Below are 18660 nucleotides of genomic sequence, written 5' to 3'. Positions count from 1 at the left end.
GTTCACTGACACACAGTGAATCACAAATTAAAAAATTTAAACCAATGAAAACTACCAAACAACTAGTCAGCTGCACTGGGACTTTAATAAAATTAACTCACAATTAGAATACCTCTAGCTGTTGGAAAGACAGAGTGGCCCTTTTTGGTGGTCTGTGTAGCTTCCCGTCGTGGTTTAACCCCAGCCAGCAACTAAGCACCACGCAGCCGCTCACTCACTCCCCCCCCACCCACCCAGTGGGATGGGAGAGAAAATCGGGAAAAGAAGTAAAACTCGTGGGTTGAGATAAGAATGGTTTAATAGAACAGAAAAGAAGAAACTAATAATGATAATGATAACACTAACAAAATGACAACAGCAATAATAAAAGGATTGAAATGTAGAAATGATGCCCAGGGCAATTGCTCACCACCCGCCGATCGACACCCAGTTAGTCCCTGAGCGGTGATCCCCCGCCCCCACTCCCCCCAGTTTATATACTAGATGGGACGTCCCATGGTATGGAATACCCTGTTGGCCACTTTGGGTCAGCTGCCCTGGCTGTGTCCTGTGTAAACTTCTTGTGCCCCTCCAGCTTTCTCGCTGGCTGGGCATGAGAAGCTGAAAAATCCTTGACTTTAGTGTAAACACTACTGAGCAACAACTGAAAACATCAGTGTGTTATCAACATTCTTCACATACTGAACTCAAAACACAGCACTGTACCAGCTACTAGGAAGACAGTTAACTCTATCCCAGCTGAAACCAGGACACTTCCACATTCCTTACTTAAAGCTATGTAACAGAAGCTAGCTAAATGAGTCAATGACTCCACATATCCCAGGCAGACATTGGAGTCTGTGGTTCAAAAATACATTTGTTTATTACACGACCAAAACCCAAAAAAATATCAAATCTCTGCATCAACATTTATGTATATTTTCAGAGCCCACTATTCCAAGGAGTCCACAACAAAAGTTGCTTTTTCTGTTCTCATCTTGCTACATTTGGCCGATTTTTATGTGGACATTCATGACAGAACTTCATTTCAGCCACAGCCTTCAGGTGAAATCACAGTGTATACCAAAGTGAGTATACCAAAAGAACAGACAAAACCAAACAGCAACAACAACAACAAAAAAAACTCAAAACACCCCCCGCCCCATCTCTTTATTCTAATTGCTAGCACAAAAATACTAAGCTAATACAGAACCTAGAACTTGAACCCACTGCATGGAAAACTCTGAAAAATAAATTTTGGCCCTATTGTTTTGCAAGGTAGGTCTTGGCCTCTGATTTGGCTACCTGATCCAAAAGCTTTCAAAGGCCCAGTTGAACAATCCTCATGTTTTCACCTCCAGAGCCCTAAAAGAGCTTCTATCTTTCTATCATCATCCTATTACAAGCAAGTTCTCTTCTTCTTTCAGGAATCTTCCAGCCTACAGTTTCCTTCAAGCTTCCCAGTTCTTCTCCTTCTCCATTAGTCTCACCTCCACCCTAAAAGCTTCTCCAGGCCTCATGGCTCTTGCTCTCAAAAAATCACTCATGTCCCCCTTCCTGCAAAGCACAGCAGCCAGGACAATATAATAAGACAACCTTCCTTTCTGGTGCCAAGCCTTTTTTTTTTAATCAAAAAGGAAAAAACCCAACACAATGCATGGTAAACATGTAATAAATACAATAAACCTATCAGTTACAGTATCAATCTCAACAGTTAAAAGCATACACATATATAGACATGTAATTAAAGTCAATTAAGTAGGGCTAAAATAAGCTACTATAAATCCAACATAACTCAAAGAAGAGAGGCCACTACCAGCAGTTATGTTGTTTTCAGATTACATCATCATCATCATTTCTCTAATTAGACATGCAATTATTATCTAGAATGGTATTTTGAAAAGGTGTTTCCATCATGGTGGTAATCAAATGCCCATCAGAGCTGGGCTATTCTACTCACATCAGAACTTCCATGCTCAGAGCCTGAAGAAATTAGCCAGATATGCTATCAAAAATTAATGATATCCAGAAATAAACTTAGAACATCTGATGCCAAACAGAATCATAAAATGAATAAACAAAGCAACAAGTATTTGCGAAGGTTCTTATTAAAAAAAAGTTAGTCTTCTAAATACTGGAGAAACAAGCATTAAAAAAAAAAAAAATTTGAGCAACAGCTCAAATACAGTCACCAGATTAGTTCAAACAGGAAGGGATCTTACTGTCTTTCAAAAATACCACTCCCCCTTATTTAAGCAATGTATTAAAAAAACAAAGCAACACAAACACAACATACAGTGGTAACCTGAGAGCTAAAACATACACAAATTTCAAAAACTTCATGTGTCTTATGTACTGTGGCCTGTAAATTAGAAAGTATTACTATACAGTGGTGCTCCTATAATAAACAAACTTTTCTACATCTGCCGCAAATTTCTCCCTAGATAAGAGAAAAATCCTATTTACTACCTGCACAAATGAACTTCAAAAGACGCACTCTCTCAGTTGTCTATTTCTGAAAAATAAAAATAAATGTACAATCTCTTAGAAAACAGATTCCGTAATACTGGGAAAGAGTTTTCATATCCCTTTCAAGGCACAGTGGTACAGTTGCTCACATTTCTCTGCACTGAAAACATCCAAGCTCTCATTTAATTACAAGGAGAGAAGATTCTGAAAGAACATGTTGGCTGACACAAAAAAGTCACACTGGTGGCAAAAACTTTTGTTGTTGTTAGTGTAATCATTGCCTTTTATGTTACTAGATCTACAGACTGCACTTGCAAGGCTGTTGCCCAACTCAAACTGTCACATAACTCAGAAACCCATTTTCATTATAACTTCAGGGTTTTCAAAAGTGCATGCTCATGATTTATTAGTTTAAATCACTTAAGAACTTCAGAAAGTGTTACCCTGCCAGTACAAAAAGTATGTATAAACCTTGTAAGAGAACTGTATTTCTGCAAATCCTCCATATATTTCACTCACCCTATTTTCCCTGGGAGTTCCACACAAGGTACATTGCAGAAGGTGGCATGCCACACCAAAATAGGGCTGTGTATTTGTCAGAGAAGTTCAGGGAGGGCAGGGAAGCAGGGTGGCGACAAAGGAATAAAGAAAAATAATTTAAAAATTAAGCATCATGAAAGAAGTGATGAGCTGAAATCATAGAAAAAAAGGGAAAACCAAAGGCCTTGGTTTGGGTAGGTAAATCCAACCTTGGAGAAGTAAAAAGGGAAACAGTTGTGCAATACCGTAGCTTTTAAAAATTGGATACGAAGCAACAGTTATTTAAAGCCAAACAGAATGCTTGGAACAGCCCCAGCACAGACAGACTAGGGGAACAAAGTGCACAAACTGAAGAAAAAAATATTTTTTAAAAATTGAAATTCCAGCACTCAGCTGTCATATGGTTGCAGAAACAAATTGATTTAGGCTGATGCGCATTAAGACCATATACCACACAACCAGAGAATACAGGCTGGCACATTCCAGCTTTCTGCAGCAGGAGTTGGATGCAACTAAGCCATGACAACAAAGCTCAGAGAGAACAATACTGTGTCGAATGGGATAAAATAACACAGAAAGGGTTAGCTGCTATCTGCCTGCCACATACCCAATAGGGAATTGAAAGAAAAGACTGCAGGGACAGCAGCTCACATTGACAAAGGAAATTGCTTTGTTCAAAAGGGTAGCATTTTCCAAAACACTTAAGTGACTTTGTTTCATGCTAGATCCAAAGGAATTGTTGTTGTTATTCAAAAAATAAATCATGCTCACTGTAGTGGCCTGAAACAGCATTTGGTGTATTAATATCATTTGATGCTCATGGCATCCCAAATAAGCACCGATCAGTCTTCAGCATCACAGATTTCATGTAAGTCACATTCTACAAACAAATCACTCAAAAAATAGTTTAAAATTGAAAATAATTTTGAAATTGTTGGGCTTTCATTCCTCAGCGTTCTTTTTGTTTGCTTGTTTTAAGCCATTCGTTTTCAAGTTGTGTTTCCTTAGAACTATCCCATCAGCTGCACCAGCCAGGGTAGCTATGTAATCTTTATTTACATAACAGGACTTACTCAAAAGATACATCTTCTCAGGGACGTAAAAATCACAGATCCAGCAGAGGCAGCATTGAATATAGTTCATCCCATATTGTTTTGAACAGCACTTACGCACAGGACCATATGCATGACTCCAAATGCCTTTTTATCTAGCAAATAGCAAAAGTTGACTCTTCATAAAACATGCTGGTTTTCCATGAAAAGATACATGGAGAAATAGCACAGTTTAGCAAACACTTCAAACTTTGACTGAAGCCAACTCTAAATGATGCGAAGGATAGGCGCACTATCCTACCAGAACTTAGCATTATGAATCCTGTTAAAAACTTAGAGAAACTACTTTTCTATAAGGCATCAAAGACCACAAAGCTCAATAGATAGCATACCTTCAATATTAGAGTTTACAGGACTAAACACGCTGCTGCAGGCCATAAGACAATTCTTTAATAAGCAGGAAGAAGTTATTGAATGTACTGATTTAGGGGAAGAAAGGAAAAAGTGTGATTGATACCTCAGCCAACCCATTGGCTTGAAACCTTTGAACCACTTTATTCCAGAAGGTAACAGTGAATGGGCAGCACTGGGTTACAAATGTACATCAACTTCTGTTTATAAAGACAGAAAATCCCCACCCATCATACTGATTAGGCTCTTAGAGCTGTTCAGGTCCTAGAGCAAGCTGACAGAGCTTTAGCCCTAACTTATTCCACTTCACCCATCTTTCCAACTTAATTTATGCTGGCTATTTTATCACTGCTTATGAAGAGGCTAAACAGGCAAACTTCTGTCAGCAGCCATGAGAAGGCCATAGGAAAGATGCTGTTTCAGAATTTCTATATGTTCTCCAATCACTTGGGGTTTGACTTAGTGTTGCAGGAACACAAGCCTTTCTAGATGCTTGTGGATCCTCCCCAATAAACAACTACGGGGAAGTAGCAGAACTTGACAAGAGTCTCTATCTTTACTGTAGCCACCAGTCACATTCACGCACATTCTTCTATTTGCTCACCAAATTCATTTTCCACAAGAGGCAACAGGTTGTTTTTTTGGTTTGGGTTTGGGGTTTTTTTCCCCAATTATTACCATTAAAGCAGGTGCACATTTCCACTTAGATGAGCACAAACCATGAAAACAGACAATGCCTGCTATCACTAAACTGAGATCATATTCCAGTTTAGGTTTGATTTGGTTTTTAGCATGATGGCATTTTTTTTCACCTACACTTTCCAATGAGGAACAGAAGTATTCTAATTGGGAGCAAAGAAATAATTTCACAGTAGCTTTGTTTTTCTGAGTTTTCTTTAGGTATCCATTCATTAGTCTTGGCAGATAATTGAAGTTTCAAATGCACCTGTTTGACTTCCTTACTTCTGTATTCTCCATTCTGAATCATCTTAAGGTGGACTTAAATGGTGGGCAACTGGATCTATATAATTTTTTGCATGTTCACATAGACCTTACAGTTTCTTACATCCCATCACTTCTATTAGGGTGTCTTCTGTCCTTTTCAAAGCCTGTCAAGGATTTTCCTTTGTGCTAACTGCAAACTGTTCTCAAATAATATATTCAGCAACTAGCCTGATGATCCAGAGACTTAAGGCTCAAGAAAAGGTGAGGACTCTGGGACAGATTTTTCCTCCAACTGCTTAGCATGATATATCGAACTTCCTTTTTTGCCCCAAATCCATGACAGCTGAGCTGATCCACAGTCTTCTCTCAATTTGCTCATACAGGACATAAATCTGTAGTAATGAAGTCAATGGCGACTTTACCATGGCTTTGGAACAAGATCAAAAGTGCACAAACTGCATTGAGGAAACGGGGTTCAAATCACTGTCACCTTTAACACCATTCCCATAAGAAAGTAGGTAGCCTCAGTTGAGGTAATGCCTGAAGTTTGTTCAGCGCACAAAATGCATATTCCCTTATCAAAACACTCCTGCCTAGAAAGGATCAGTCATGGAACTTAATGGGCAGCAGCACAATTTCTGTAACATGAAAAGCACTAGTGAGACATATCATGTTTACTGTGGCTGAAAGTGCTGAAGACATTACTAACTTTTACTCATTCACGTGTTTCAAAAACGCACATCTGCTCATTATGATAGGCTTTTTACAGCATATACTAGCTTTTAGAGAATCAAGTTAGAGTATAACCCCAAGTAAATATGCCTTTATTGCAGTACAACAGGATCATGAAAGTTAAACTGGTCAAAATCGCTGTCTCAGCACTGTTCCACATTTGGTTCTGCTCCAAACAGTTTAAAATGCCTTGGGGAAATCCAGCCTATTTAATGTATCAGAATGGCAGGAATCATCTGAATCACTATTTGTTTTATTAATAGCAATTCTCAAATACATTGCCTTTTTTATTCTATTAAAAATTTCATTACAACTGTAAATAGTGAAATATAAATAGCAAAAAAAAATTAAAATAGAATGACTAGTATTTATGAGCTGCAACAACTATATAAATTATAAAACAAGCTGCTGATTATGTTGACATCATGCAGTCAGAAATGGAACTTACTAAGTTTTTTTTAAATTCTTGGTTTTAGTAAGAAAAATTATTAAAATGCACAACTACATTCATCAACAAATACTGCAGATAGGGAAGAGGGTTTACAGGTTGTATGGAAGTGGAAAAAAAAGGTAAATTTGTCCCTGTCTTCAGAGAGCAAGCCAATGAAGTATTGCTAAAAATACCACTCTGATATTTCCCTGTCCAGGGCTAGATATTATCTACAAAGTCAAATTACACAATGCATTGATCAAAACAAATTAAGCCAAATCCCTATAAAAATACTGAAATCTTATGTTATATATGGAAAGCTTTTATATAAGTGAAAGAATTCTGAGGAGCAAAAGTTAAAAAAGTAAAATTCTTAAAAAAACAGATGTTTTGATGGGTAAGCATCCAAAAAAATCTAGGAATAAGTTTGTGATCTAATAAAAATTAATTTCTGATTAAATTAATTCACTTCATTGGCACCAATGCATCATTCGTTCCCTCTCTTCTTCCTCCTGAACTTCTGAGGTTCTCCTAACTCCCTGCACATATTTCTTCACTTTTAGCGGAGTGGCCCTTCTGCCCACTAAGGCACAGTATAGTCTGACAATCACAAGAAGCCCAGTATTTAAGTCATTTTGAGGGAACAGTAGGCTAACTGACTTCCTTTATAACACTAAAGACCAGTGAATCTGGGAGTGCCTCCATTCTCAATAAATGGCTCAACTGCATCCCCAGCAGATAAAATAACACCTAGGTACACATTCACTTCATTGTTCCCCTGTTCTGGAGACCTGGGCATACAGGTCACGAGCAAGCAGCAGCACAGGTCCCTGATTTGGCTGATTAGGGGTTATATACCTATTGCCTAGTCTAGATATATCCTCAAATAATCTGCTCTAGTTCCCAAGAACTGCAAAGGACATACTGCAAGCAACTTGATTGTCCACTCAGACTACACAATGTTACAGACACCAGAGGACTGTCACTGCACTGGAAAATTGATGTTATACTTTTTCACTCTAACAGCTGTCATCTAGTAATGCAAAATCTAGTAATGCAAAAATTTAAAAAAGCACATCCAAATCTCATTTTAAGAAACCTCCTTTCAGATTCTGAAATATGACAGAGGGAATATTCAGTTTAAGAGGATATATGGACCTTCCAAGACATTAGCAGGGCGCCTGGTTTTCTTCCTCTCAGTAGTGAAACTACGTAAAAGACCTGGGAATCGGACCTTAAACAGTGTTACAAAAAGAGCGAGCCAAGAGGTGGGCAGTCATAAGCATGTCCCTCAGGAAAGGGCTCCATCGGGGTGACAGATCTAGCAAGTCTACTGCCAGCACAAGACTTTTTTTTAGGAATGATTAAGAGTATATGCCATCTTGAATGACAGTGAAGTGGGGTTTATTAAGCATTGGCATGAGTTGGTCTGTTGTTTCCATCTTTGGATAGTCTGGTAAAGAGATTTTCACTGCAGCATTTTAGCATTCCTTGTTCTGGAATGGAAGAAGGCCTAAGCTAAACATTCAGCCCCAGAGACTAGTTTCTTCGGGCATCCTCTAGAGACGGTGAAGTGATTGCACTTGTGAGGAGATATTCATTAAGGTTAATCTTCCTAGTGTCTTAACTATTCCTGCTATCTTTAAAAGTGTTACTGCCAATGGTCTGCTACCTGACCAAACCACTGACGACTGCGGAGTATTTGTTTGTGTAACTGACAAGGAGATTAAGTTGCAAGTTTCTGAAGCTGCCTTTTCAAAATCCTTAAACAAGGATGGTCAACACTGATAAAAAGAAGGGATGACAGTAGCAAAAAAAAACAATTTGGATTTTCCTTAATGCTGGTAGCATTAGGAAAGGCATAGCAGTGAAAACCACTTTTCCCATATCTTTACTGAAGTTAGCATCTGGAACAAACATAGCCTAAGGTTTAGGTCTTTTGTTCAGCAACGAGAAAACTTCATTTCTAAAAAGTCTTGAATGAGTTGAATTAAATTTATACATGCATATATAAATCAATTTTAAGTGCAACTTTGAAACTTCAAGTTGTTTTGTTTTCTTGTGCAACAGCATGAAGCCAAACACTATAAATCCTGTTACAGGGACTATGCCTCTCAAATGTTTTAATTTTAGCTTTAGAGATTTGGACTTTCAAAATGACTGATGTTGGAATCATCGGAACTGATGCATTAGATTAATGCAATGTTTCAAGTTTTTCTCATATGTCAGAGAAAGAAGAGTAGCTTCCAAGGCTAGTGTATTGAGTTTACGTGGCTAAGTTTTGGTAGAGAGGGGCTGCTGCAGAGGTGGCCTCTGTGAGACCAGGGGCTGCCCCCACGTTGGACATAGCCAGTTCCAGCTGGGTCCATGACAGACCCTCTGCTTGCCAAAGCTGGGCCCATCAACAATACTGGTGGTGCCTCTGTTGCTAAAATATGTAAGAAAGGGTAAAAAACACTGCACAGCAGCTATGTGAGAGGACTAAAAGCATGTGAGAAAAACAGCCCTGCAGACCCCAAGGTCAGCGAAGGAGAAGGGGAAGGAGGTCTTCCAGGTGCCGGAGCAGAGATTCCCCCGCCGCCCATGAAGACCGTGATGAAGTAGGTTGTCCCCCTGCAGCCCATGGAAGACCCCACGCCACAGCATGTGGATGCACCTTGAAGGAAGCCGCAGCCTGTGGAGAGCCCACACAGGAGCAGGCTCTGGCAGGAAGGGCAGCCCGTGGGGGACCCACGCTGGAGCAGTCCATTCCTGAAGGACTGGACCCCATGGAAAGGACCCACGCTCGAGCCGTTTTTGAAGAGCTGCAGCCTGTGGGGAGGACCCACATTGGAACAGTTTGGCAAGGACTGTATCCCATGGGAGGGACCCCACACCACAGCAGGGGAACAGTGTGAGAAGGAAGAAACGACAAAGTTATGAACTGACTGCAAACCCCCGTTCCCCAATACCTTGTGCCACTTGGGGGAGTGAGGGGAAGGAGGTCAAGAGTCAGGAACAAAGCACTGAAGTCGAGCCTGGGAAGAAGCAGGGAGGGGGAAGGTTTTTTTAGTCTTGTCCTTGTTTCTCACTATCCTACCCTATTTTTAACTGGCAATACATGAAATTAATTTTCCCCCAGTTGAGATTATTTTGCCTGTGACAGTAATTGGTGAGCAATCTCCTTGTCTTTACCTCCAGCTACAAGATCTTTTTTCTCATTTTCTCCCCGTCCTGTTGAGGAGGGGGAGGGAGAGAGTGGCTTGGTGGACAGCTGACAGACAACCAAGGTTAACCCATCACAACTAGAAAGAGAAAAATAAACTATTAGGTATCATATTTTCACTGTTTTGCAATATGAAATGACTTCTATGTGTGGCAGCTACTGAAATAAGGTATTCTTTCCCCTCCGAATGTCAAGATTCCAAATTCCCTATAGTATTTTCAAAAGAAACAGTTTTACATTTTCTGCCTAAAATGCTATTCACTATTTTCCCAACACTGTTCAATGATTTTGGTCCCCTTTTTCCACTTCCCTGAACACTTATTTTCTCTAATTATGTTTGTCTGCAAAACATTACTAGCAAAAGACACCTTCAAGGAAAGCAGCATTTCAACAGAAGAATTCCTCCACACACCGTCTGTCAGCTTGCTACTACTTCAGCAAGAACCTCAATGCATGCTAGTACCACTGTTGCAGGCAGGCAATTCCAAATGTCAGTCTTCTGTTGAGAAAAAGCCAAAGTCCCTCTTCTTAATGGAGTTTGTTCCCTTGATTTTAATGATGAAATCTAAATATAGATATCTATCTCCAGGACCAGAGAGACATTTGGAATTATAATCTGCAACCATGCCATCAAAAAGCTCCAAATGCTGGAAACCAGCTCTTTAGAACCCTCTGAAATGTCCCCATTTATGTACCTTCACATGTGGTGCACTCAGCTCCTCTTGGTACCCAACATTATTCCAGATGACAAATTATTTATACCTGCTTAATGCAAAAGACTCTGTCAATTCATTTAACTCAAAAAAGCCATGTGTTTGCATTTACTAAAAGACATAGACTGCTTTGCAAATGTGTGTAATGATTTTTTGAATTTTGATTTAGATCCTTTTATTATTCTCCCTTAAGTTAAAGTTGTTGGCTCTGTCCAGCAACTGATTTGGCTTGACTGAGTTCTACTACTGTTACTTGCTTTACATCAAGCTACATCCACCTTCTTTGTTTACATGTTACAGGTCATAGCTATGCACATGGTGTCTTCTGCCATCCTTAGGATGTCAAATTCTGAAGCCTATAAATCTGTCCTCTGACTTTTAACACTTCTGCTAATTTACATGCAAGAGCAGAAATGCAATTTTAAACTGTCTAACAATGTTTTTGTTAAGAATTTCCTGTATCCTAAGAAAAGAAAAGGGGGACAGGGGGAAAGGCTGCCTAAGAGAACTACTAGTTTTTGAATAATAAAAATGAACTAGCAGAATTGGATTTGGGATTTCAACTTTTATAAAGACGACAGGTGAATTAAAGTTTTATTTTATTTCTGATTTGGTCACGAGGCTCTGAGAAGTACCACAGCCATGCTTGTCGGGCAGCATTGTAAATTGTCTTAGGCCTAACATTTGCATGTTAGATATCTGCCTCTGTTGCCATGCGACACTGCCCTCCCTTTAACTCATAGCCTCTTTTCTCTCTGGGTAGCAATGCTGCCAAAGGATAGCGGTATGCTGATCAACTGCATAACATCAACTGGTCAAGTCAACTCTCATAACGGCAAGAGTACTTGGAATCTGAAAATCCCAATGTTGCCTTTGCTACTGATCAGAACTTAAGTAAAAGCAAGAGATGATGCAAGAATTATCAATAACTTCTCCTAATTATGATAATACTAAAGGTAACAGACTGAGGATCTCCAGGAAATAAAACTGTTCTGATACCAGGTCTTCCAAAAGTTACAGTCTTGAAGCAGTTTCTTAAAACATAATTTTTAAAATGTTTTAAAATAATTAAGTAAATCATTAAATTTATTAGAGAAAGACTACTGCTACATCTTTGAGAAGGAATACCTGTATTTGTCATAAAAAAGAATACATGTTTGAAACATATCTGTCATAGCTTAAAAAGAAATCTGTTCTGCTTTTAAGTTTTGATTATTTAAAATTAACTCCTCTAGAATTCTTTGCTGAGGTACTAGGAAAGCACCTATACAGTACTTGCCATTACTGAAGGATACACAGGCATGATGGAAAGCTACTGTAAATTAAACCAGACATAGGTAACTCCCACCAGCTAAAGGCTATCAGGTTAGCTACTCTTTCCCCCCGTCCCCACCTCCTCCTCCTTTTTCTCTTAACCAATTAACATTTCATTAAAAAAGGCAACACCAGACAAACAAACAAAAAAACACTATGCAAAGGAGACTTTAAGAATATTTCAAACAGCAGTTTTCACTTCAACACTTCCAGTACCAGGCAAACAACATCACAAAAACGCAAGAGGAACCAGCTGAAGCAGACACATAGAATCTGAAAAATCTCAAATCTGCAGGAATTTCAGCCAACGGTTTGCAACATCACTGTGGTCACAACTGCAATGTCAGAGTTCCTCACACCTCTAGTAATTTCCTCCATTAAAAATATGGCTCTTTAACACACTAGCTGCAGCACACATGTACACTGAGGCCTCACTTCAGAAAAAACTCCTCATTGGCCTATCTTTAAACATCTTACAGCAGACCCATTTAATTTTAAATACAGCATCTGAGTTCACAAAAGAAAACAGGGGTGAGTTGTGTTCAGATCTTGTGTGGTACAAATTGTGTCACTGCCACTTGGAAAAAGATAACCCACATAAACAATTAGCCAATGCGGAGACACATTATATTAAGATCCATTTGAAGAACAATCAATTAGCAAGACGCCAGCAATACGTTCCAGACTTTGACATCCTCTGTGGTCAGTCAGTAATTAAGTTTTGAACAATTTTAAAGAAACTCTATCATATTTGTACACCTGAACTTGTTCTGTGCTTTTAGAAGAGTTACGGCAAGACTTGAATTTTGAACCTCTTTACCACACTCCTCAAATTGAGATTTTTTAAAACAAACAACAAACAAACAAAATCCCAAACCAAACAAAAAAAACCCACAACACCAAACCTCACAACTTTGTTACAGTTTTGAAATCCAGAAACAAACTGTTCGTGTATTTCAGAATTTTTTTATATAAACAATTTGATAAAAATTTATTTCAGAAGATGTTTTTTAGTCCCTCAAACTATATATGGGTTAATAAGAAGTGTCACACATGAATACGTCATGCTACTGGCTTTAACGGAAGTCAATATAATATATCTACTGTGGCCTACAAGGATTTACTGGAAGCAGCGTACAAAATATACTGGCCCAATTTTATCCCTATTACAACCATGCTGAAATCGATATAAGAAATAATTTCAGTGAAGCAAAACCCAACCCCTTCCACAAGGCCTAAAGAGTACATATGAAACTTCAAAATCTGTTCTTGCATATCTTGACTTACACTCAGTATATATCCTTCTTCTGCCTATATCTGTCATTATCTAGCATCAAATTTATGACAACATACTTTCAAAATCAGTGCCTCCATGAATGCTCACTCCCTGTATTTTGATTTTCTTTGTAGGTATCAAGTAACATGATTATCTCAGAGGGAGTTGCAATGAAATGTTATTCATGTCCTCCATCCACCTCATGAAGTTTGTATATCTTCATTATCCAATATTGGCCATAAGCTATCATATATCAATGACTGTACCATTCAAAATGCTGTATCTCAAATTAATTGGTTTGTCTTTTGGAGCGGAAGAGTGGAGTGTAGCAAATAACTTCTTTGGCAAGAAAACACTCAAACCCACAAAGATTTATCTGAAAATAGAAAATAACAACCTTGCTCCAAAACTGTATAAGCAAAATACAATCTAGAAATTAATACATATTTTATTTACATTCATTAAGGGGAGCTATGCAATAGGTTGTCTGTTACAACACTCATGGGTAAAGCAGTTACCTTAAATCATAAAACCAAAGTATTTTCACATATACACTGTTAGCATATCTAATGTACTGCAGGGTTTTCACAATGAATGTCAATGAAATAAATACTTCATGGCAAGCAAGAAATATCAATGTTCCAATTTTTTCCTTAACATTGTTCAAATAGGCTCTGGGAATAAAAATAACTGGATGAAATGAGAGGGAAACCCTCAAAAGAACATGCATTCATACCAAACTGATTAGAGAAAAAGCTTTTCACACCAATGCTGCAGGGTTATTGAAGATTACTATTGTGACAAAATACTGACTTCATAAAAAAAAAATCCAAAACAAACAAAAAAAAAACCAGCCAAACCACACACTAAATAAAGGTTTTGCACTTGTAATTTCCAAACAAGTTAATGCCTATTTTGCTTGTCCATGCTTATATTGTTGTATGCTTCACAATACAGATATCTGAACATGCTAATATTCAACTACCAAAATAGCAGTTAACTGTCAAGATGTTGACAGATTATTGCCCCCCAATTAATAATCATTCATTTGATGACACATATCAACATGTAAGCACATGTAGCAAAACCCTGCTACAAAAGCCAGAGCTCAAATTTCTGTGCTTTCTGTGTTTTAGCTATACTGAGATAAGGCACTGACCTTTCTTGTTGATTCACAATGGGAGAATACTCTGCTTACAAGCTTACTACTCTGATGCGTTGTTGTTAGTGCGAAGAATCACAAAAACATGTGTAAGAAGGCAGATAGGATTCAATAGCTTTCTCAACATTTGAAATGTGATATTTCCAACAGTTCATCAGTTCTTGTCATTTCCCCAGAAGTGTAAACAATTGAAGTTTAAAATTTCACTAACAGGGATAAAATACTCTGCAGGTTAGTGGGAAGGGAGGGTAATACTCTATGAACTAGTTGATAGAGGAGCTTTTCTCAGATTTCATCTTTAAAGGACTCTACTATGCCATCTAGGATTTTCATGTAATAAGGACAATTTATCTTTGTAGTGAGACCATTTCTATCCAAAGAGACTTCAGGTGGCTGTACCACAAGAAATATTTTTCTGTGCATCTTGAAGTCAACGTGACTGTGATTGCAAATTACTCACTAAAGGATGGCAGACTGTTGCATTATGCAAACCCATCCACATTCTTTTGCATCCCTGTAAATGCAGCTAGTTTCCTGGTTTGATTGTACTGTAAGCTATAACAATGGGTTTCACCTAATAAGCTATTCAGAAAACTCTTACACAGTATGCAGGTCATTTCAGCCCATTTCCTTGCTGTTAGAAGTAACATGAAAAATGCTTTCAAACATCATCTGAGACAGGAATACTTAGAAGCACCTTAAATCCTCATAAAATATTCACTAGAGCTATCCACAGTATCAGTTCTATTGTGGTCCCAAACACACTTAGTTAAGTCATGTACTACTGCTGCAGGAATAGATGTCTTGAAGGAAATCTCCTCTGCCCCACATAGATTGAATATTTTCAGTCCCATGCATGAAGAAGAAGAAGAAAAAAGAAGGGGGGGGGGGGGGGGGAGGAGGAGAGATCACAGCTAGAATTAAAAAAGCTATTTTCTTTTAGCAATTCTAGAACTACATTATAATCACCGTGAGATAATGCTCTAACCTCCATCTGCACCATCCCAATCTTTCTCCTCCCACATCAGTGCTGAATTTGCGGGAATAGAAGAATGAATAAGCCAAGAACATTAAAAAATATTTCTAGTTAGGAAGAGACTTGCATGTGGTTTGGGAACTGTACTGACATCATATTTACCTCAGGTTTGACCAGGCTGGGACCTCTAAGTAGCTCCTTTCTCTACCATTTGGGAAATGCCCTGCCCAATTACTGGAGCAAGACTTTTCTTCTGGGGTCCAAGCTGGTAGAGAGGTAGCCTAACAGAGTACCTAGACAGAGGTCTAGAAAGAAAGAAAAAAAGGGGGGAGGGGGGCGGGGGTGAAATAGAAGCTGGCTTACGTGCTCCAGTTTGTCTTTCCTCCTCAGCCAGACACTGGCACTGTAGTCCTGCTGCTTGACGGTGCTGTAGAAGTTCGCACCTACTCTGGTGAGGCTTGGGGAAGGCTCCCTGGGTCTGCTCTTCAGCCTCATCTGCTCGAAGCCCTCGTGGGGGGATGAGGAGAGCCAGTCATGCCTGACTTCCATCTTGACATGACAAGGCAAAGTCCAAGGAAAAAAAAAATCAGAAGAAAAGGAGAAATTAAGAGGCACTAGACGAAGAGGGTCCAAAAAAGAACGGGGTGGAGGAAGAAGAAAGAGCAGGAACGCAAAACCACCCCGGCGAACAGAAATCGGGAAGAGAAGGGGGAGAAAAGGAGGAACGGCCAGGTAGGAGGAGTGGAGGGGGAAGGAAAGGCTGCAGGTACGAGAGAGGAGCGGGCTGGGAGAGACGAAAGGGCACCGGGGAACGAAGGCGCTCCAAGATGCCGCCGCTCGTCGCCCTCGCCGCCAGCGAGCTGCAGCCCGGGACCGACGCAGCGGGAAGCGGCGGCCGGCGGCTCTGCCCGGGACGGAGGCGAGGGGAGGCGCGGCCCGGCGCAGACGGAGGCCGGGCGGGGCTGCCGCCTCCCGCCCTCCCGCCTGCAGGTTGGCGCAGTGGAGGGGCCGCCGCCCGCCCGGGAGGAAGCCGGCTCCTCCCCCGCCTCCCCCTCCCCGGCAGCCACCTTCGGGGAAGCAGAAAGCGCCGCGGGAGCGCCCCGCTTTCGCCTCCCGGCAAGCGGCCGCCGCCGCCGCCTCCTCCTCCCTCCCCGCCCCCGCGGGGGGCGGAGGGGGGGGCAGGAGCCTCCCCGCGCCCGCGGGGAACTTCGTTCGTCCCCTCTCCCCCCGTCCCGGCGGAGACCGACCCGCCGCCCCGGAGCCCGGCGGCCGGTTGCCGCTGCCTCTCCTGGAAGCCTTTGTCCGATCGACCCCCGGGGGCGCCGACTCCCTGCCCGGGGCGGGACTCGCCCCTGGCCGCCGGCCGGGCCCCGCCGCGGTGAGCGGGCGGTGCGGGGCTGAGGGCGCCGGGGCCGCCGCGCCGGCCCCGCTCCCTCGCCGGGCGGCCTCCCTCCCTCCCCGGGCAGGGGCTCCCGGGGCTCCGAGGCGTAAGCTGAGCGAGCTGCCGGTCCTTCCCCCGGCGCCCGCAGGAGCGCGTCTCGCCCGGCCGGGAGGCGAAAGCCCCGGCCCGGTTGGCCGGAGCCGGGCTCGGGGCGGGCAGGAGCCCCCCGGCCGGCTCCGGGCGCGGGTCCTGCCTGGAAGCCCTCGCCCTCCGCAGCGGCTCAGCCAGCGCCAGACCTCAGAAATCAGGGCGCTTCTGTGGCCCCGGCTGGACAACATCGCCGAAGTGCCCGCTCCCGGAGGTGCCTGACACCCTACTACCTGTCTCATTAAATAAAAGACCTTTTTTTTTTTTTTTGGGGGGGGGGGGGTCTGTAGTCCATTGCCGAGTCTTTTAGTAGAAGTTGGTATGTGTTGCTATCTAGCTCAAACTTGCTCCAGCAGAAAAAAGGACTTTCCTTTTTCACGCTATGAAAAGCCACCTCGCTAATTGCCCACACACTCTGCAAAGCTATATTAGGCACAGACAAGAAAACTTTCTCACATAGCACCAAGAAATAATTATTGGAGCTCAGAACAGCATTTCAGCTCCTGGTGAATATTTGCTGGCAGACAATTTGTAGGTTGCCAGAGAACCAAACTGATGTAGCTGTTCAGATAAAGCGATATTGAACTAAAGATCTACATTTGAATCCAGTTAACTGAAAGTAGCCTTTGAATGGTAAAACACTTCATTCAGACTAGTTGGTGAGAACATTGTAGAAGAGCTCTCTACTAACCACTTGATCTGGGGTGAACTTCCGTCTGATCAAAAGGCAGATTTAAAATATCTTTATGATTGGGCTCAAGGTGTATTACTGCAAAATATCATTCAGAAACCAGACAGATAATGAAGTTTTTCCTTTCAAAATTCTAAGGATAAAGGCAAAACTCGCATCACACCTCATAATTGAGGATTATTATTAACAGGTAATACTAGTATCATGAAATGCTAGAAAAATAAACAGAACAGTAGCAGGGGTTTGGTAGGAACATAAAGTAGAGCATTTTCCTCTAAAACTAAAAAGGCAATTTCATAATACCTACCTAAATACTACTACTACCAAAAAAAAAAGTGTAACAAAATAGCAACAACTAGAGCCATCAATGTTATATGCAAATAATTTTTACTCACCAGTATAAGGGACTTGCAGCTCGCTTTCTAATAACTTTCTAATTTCTTCAGTTAGTAGAGTAAATCCAGGCATTTCCAAGATCGTCAATATACTCTCATAACACCTGGAGCAAAAATTAGGACCATGTGACTCTACTGCATGCAAGACACACCTGAAGGCACTGAGATTTGATGCATGGCATATCGCAGCTGCAGTAGTTTTAAGCTCACACAGAATAACTTGATTAAAAGCCTGCTGAACTGAACTTTAGCTGCAGATGCCCATTTATGAATTGTATATGCTCACGGATGCACCTACTACACAAGAACTGGAATACATGTAAACATTCAGCCAAAAAAGAAAAGAAAAAGCCTCTGAGTTTCTTCAAATATACAATCAGGCTGATGTTCTTAGAAAAAGTTGGCATGTGCTATAAATAAGGACAGCCTGCTTTATGCTGGTTTTGCATGAGAAGTTTCACATTGTTTCTATAGCGGTATATAAAGCACTTTGACCTTTTCCTTATTCCTCTGGGCTTTCTTGTTTATGCCACTTGCAAATATTTTAAACAAAAAAGTTTTTAGTAGCACTCTGCAGTTGCCACCTGCTTTCCTCCCCATCCTTTAATACTATGACAGACCAGAATCAATATGCCACTGTACTTCAGTACAATAAGTTGTCCCATTCCTCCATATATGACGTATTTGGATTTTTTTTTTTTAAACATAGGCTTAGCTTTTTTGTAGGGTTAGTTTATCTTACCTTCCCTAGCTACACTACCAGCAGCCTTCTCATCTGCCAGACGAACTTCTTTCTGCCTATCCAGAGCAGTCACAAAATGGAGTGCTGAAGTTGCTTTTAA

General features: G+C 41.0%; 1 protein-coding gene across 1 annotated transcript in view; it reads right to left on the bottom strand.

The window, feature by feature from the left end:
- The window catches only part of PLD5 (phospholipase D family member 5), a 194765-nt gene extending 179012 nt beyond the window's left edge, over nt 1–15753 (bottom strand). Inside the window, exon 1 of the mRNA XM_075043188.1 lies at nt 15568–15753. Coding sequence (XP_074899289.1) covers nt 15568–15753 — 186 coding nt within the window. The remainder of the gene's footprint in view (nt 1–15567) is intronic.
- Between the last annotated feature and the right edge of the window lie 2907 nt (nt 15754–18660).

Source organism: Buteo buteo, chromosome 12 (genome assembly GCF_964188355.1).
Source record: "Buteo buteo chromosome 12, bButBut1.hap1.1, whole genome shotgun sequence".
Classification (NCBI taxonomy): Eukaryota; Metazoa; Chordata; class Aves; order Accipitriformes; family Accipitridae; genus Buteo; species Buteo buteo.
This window is presented reverse-complemented; position numbering and strand designations above follow the sequence as displayed.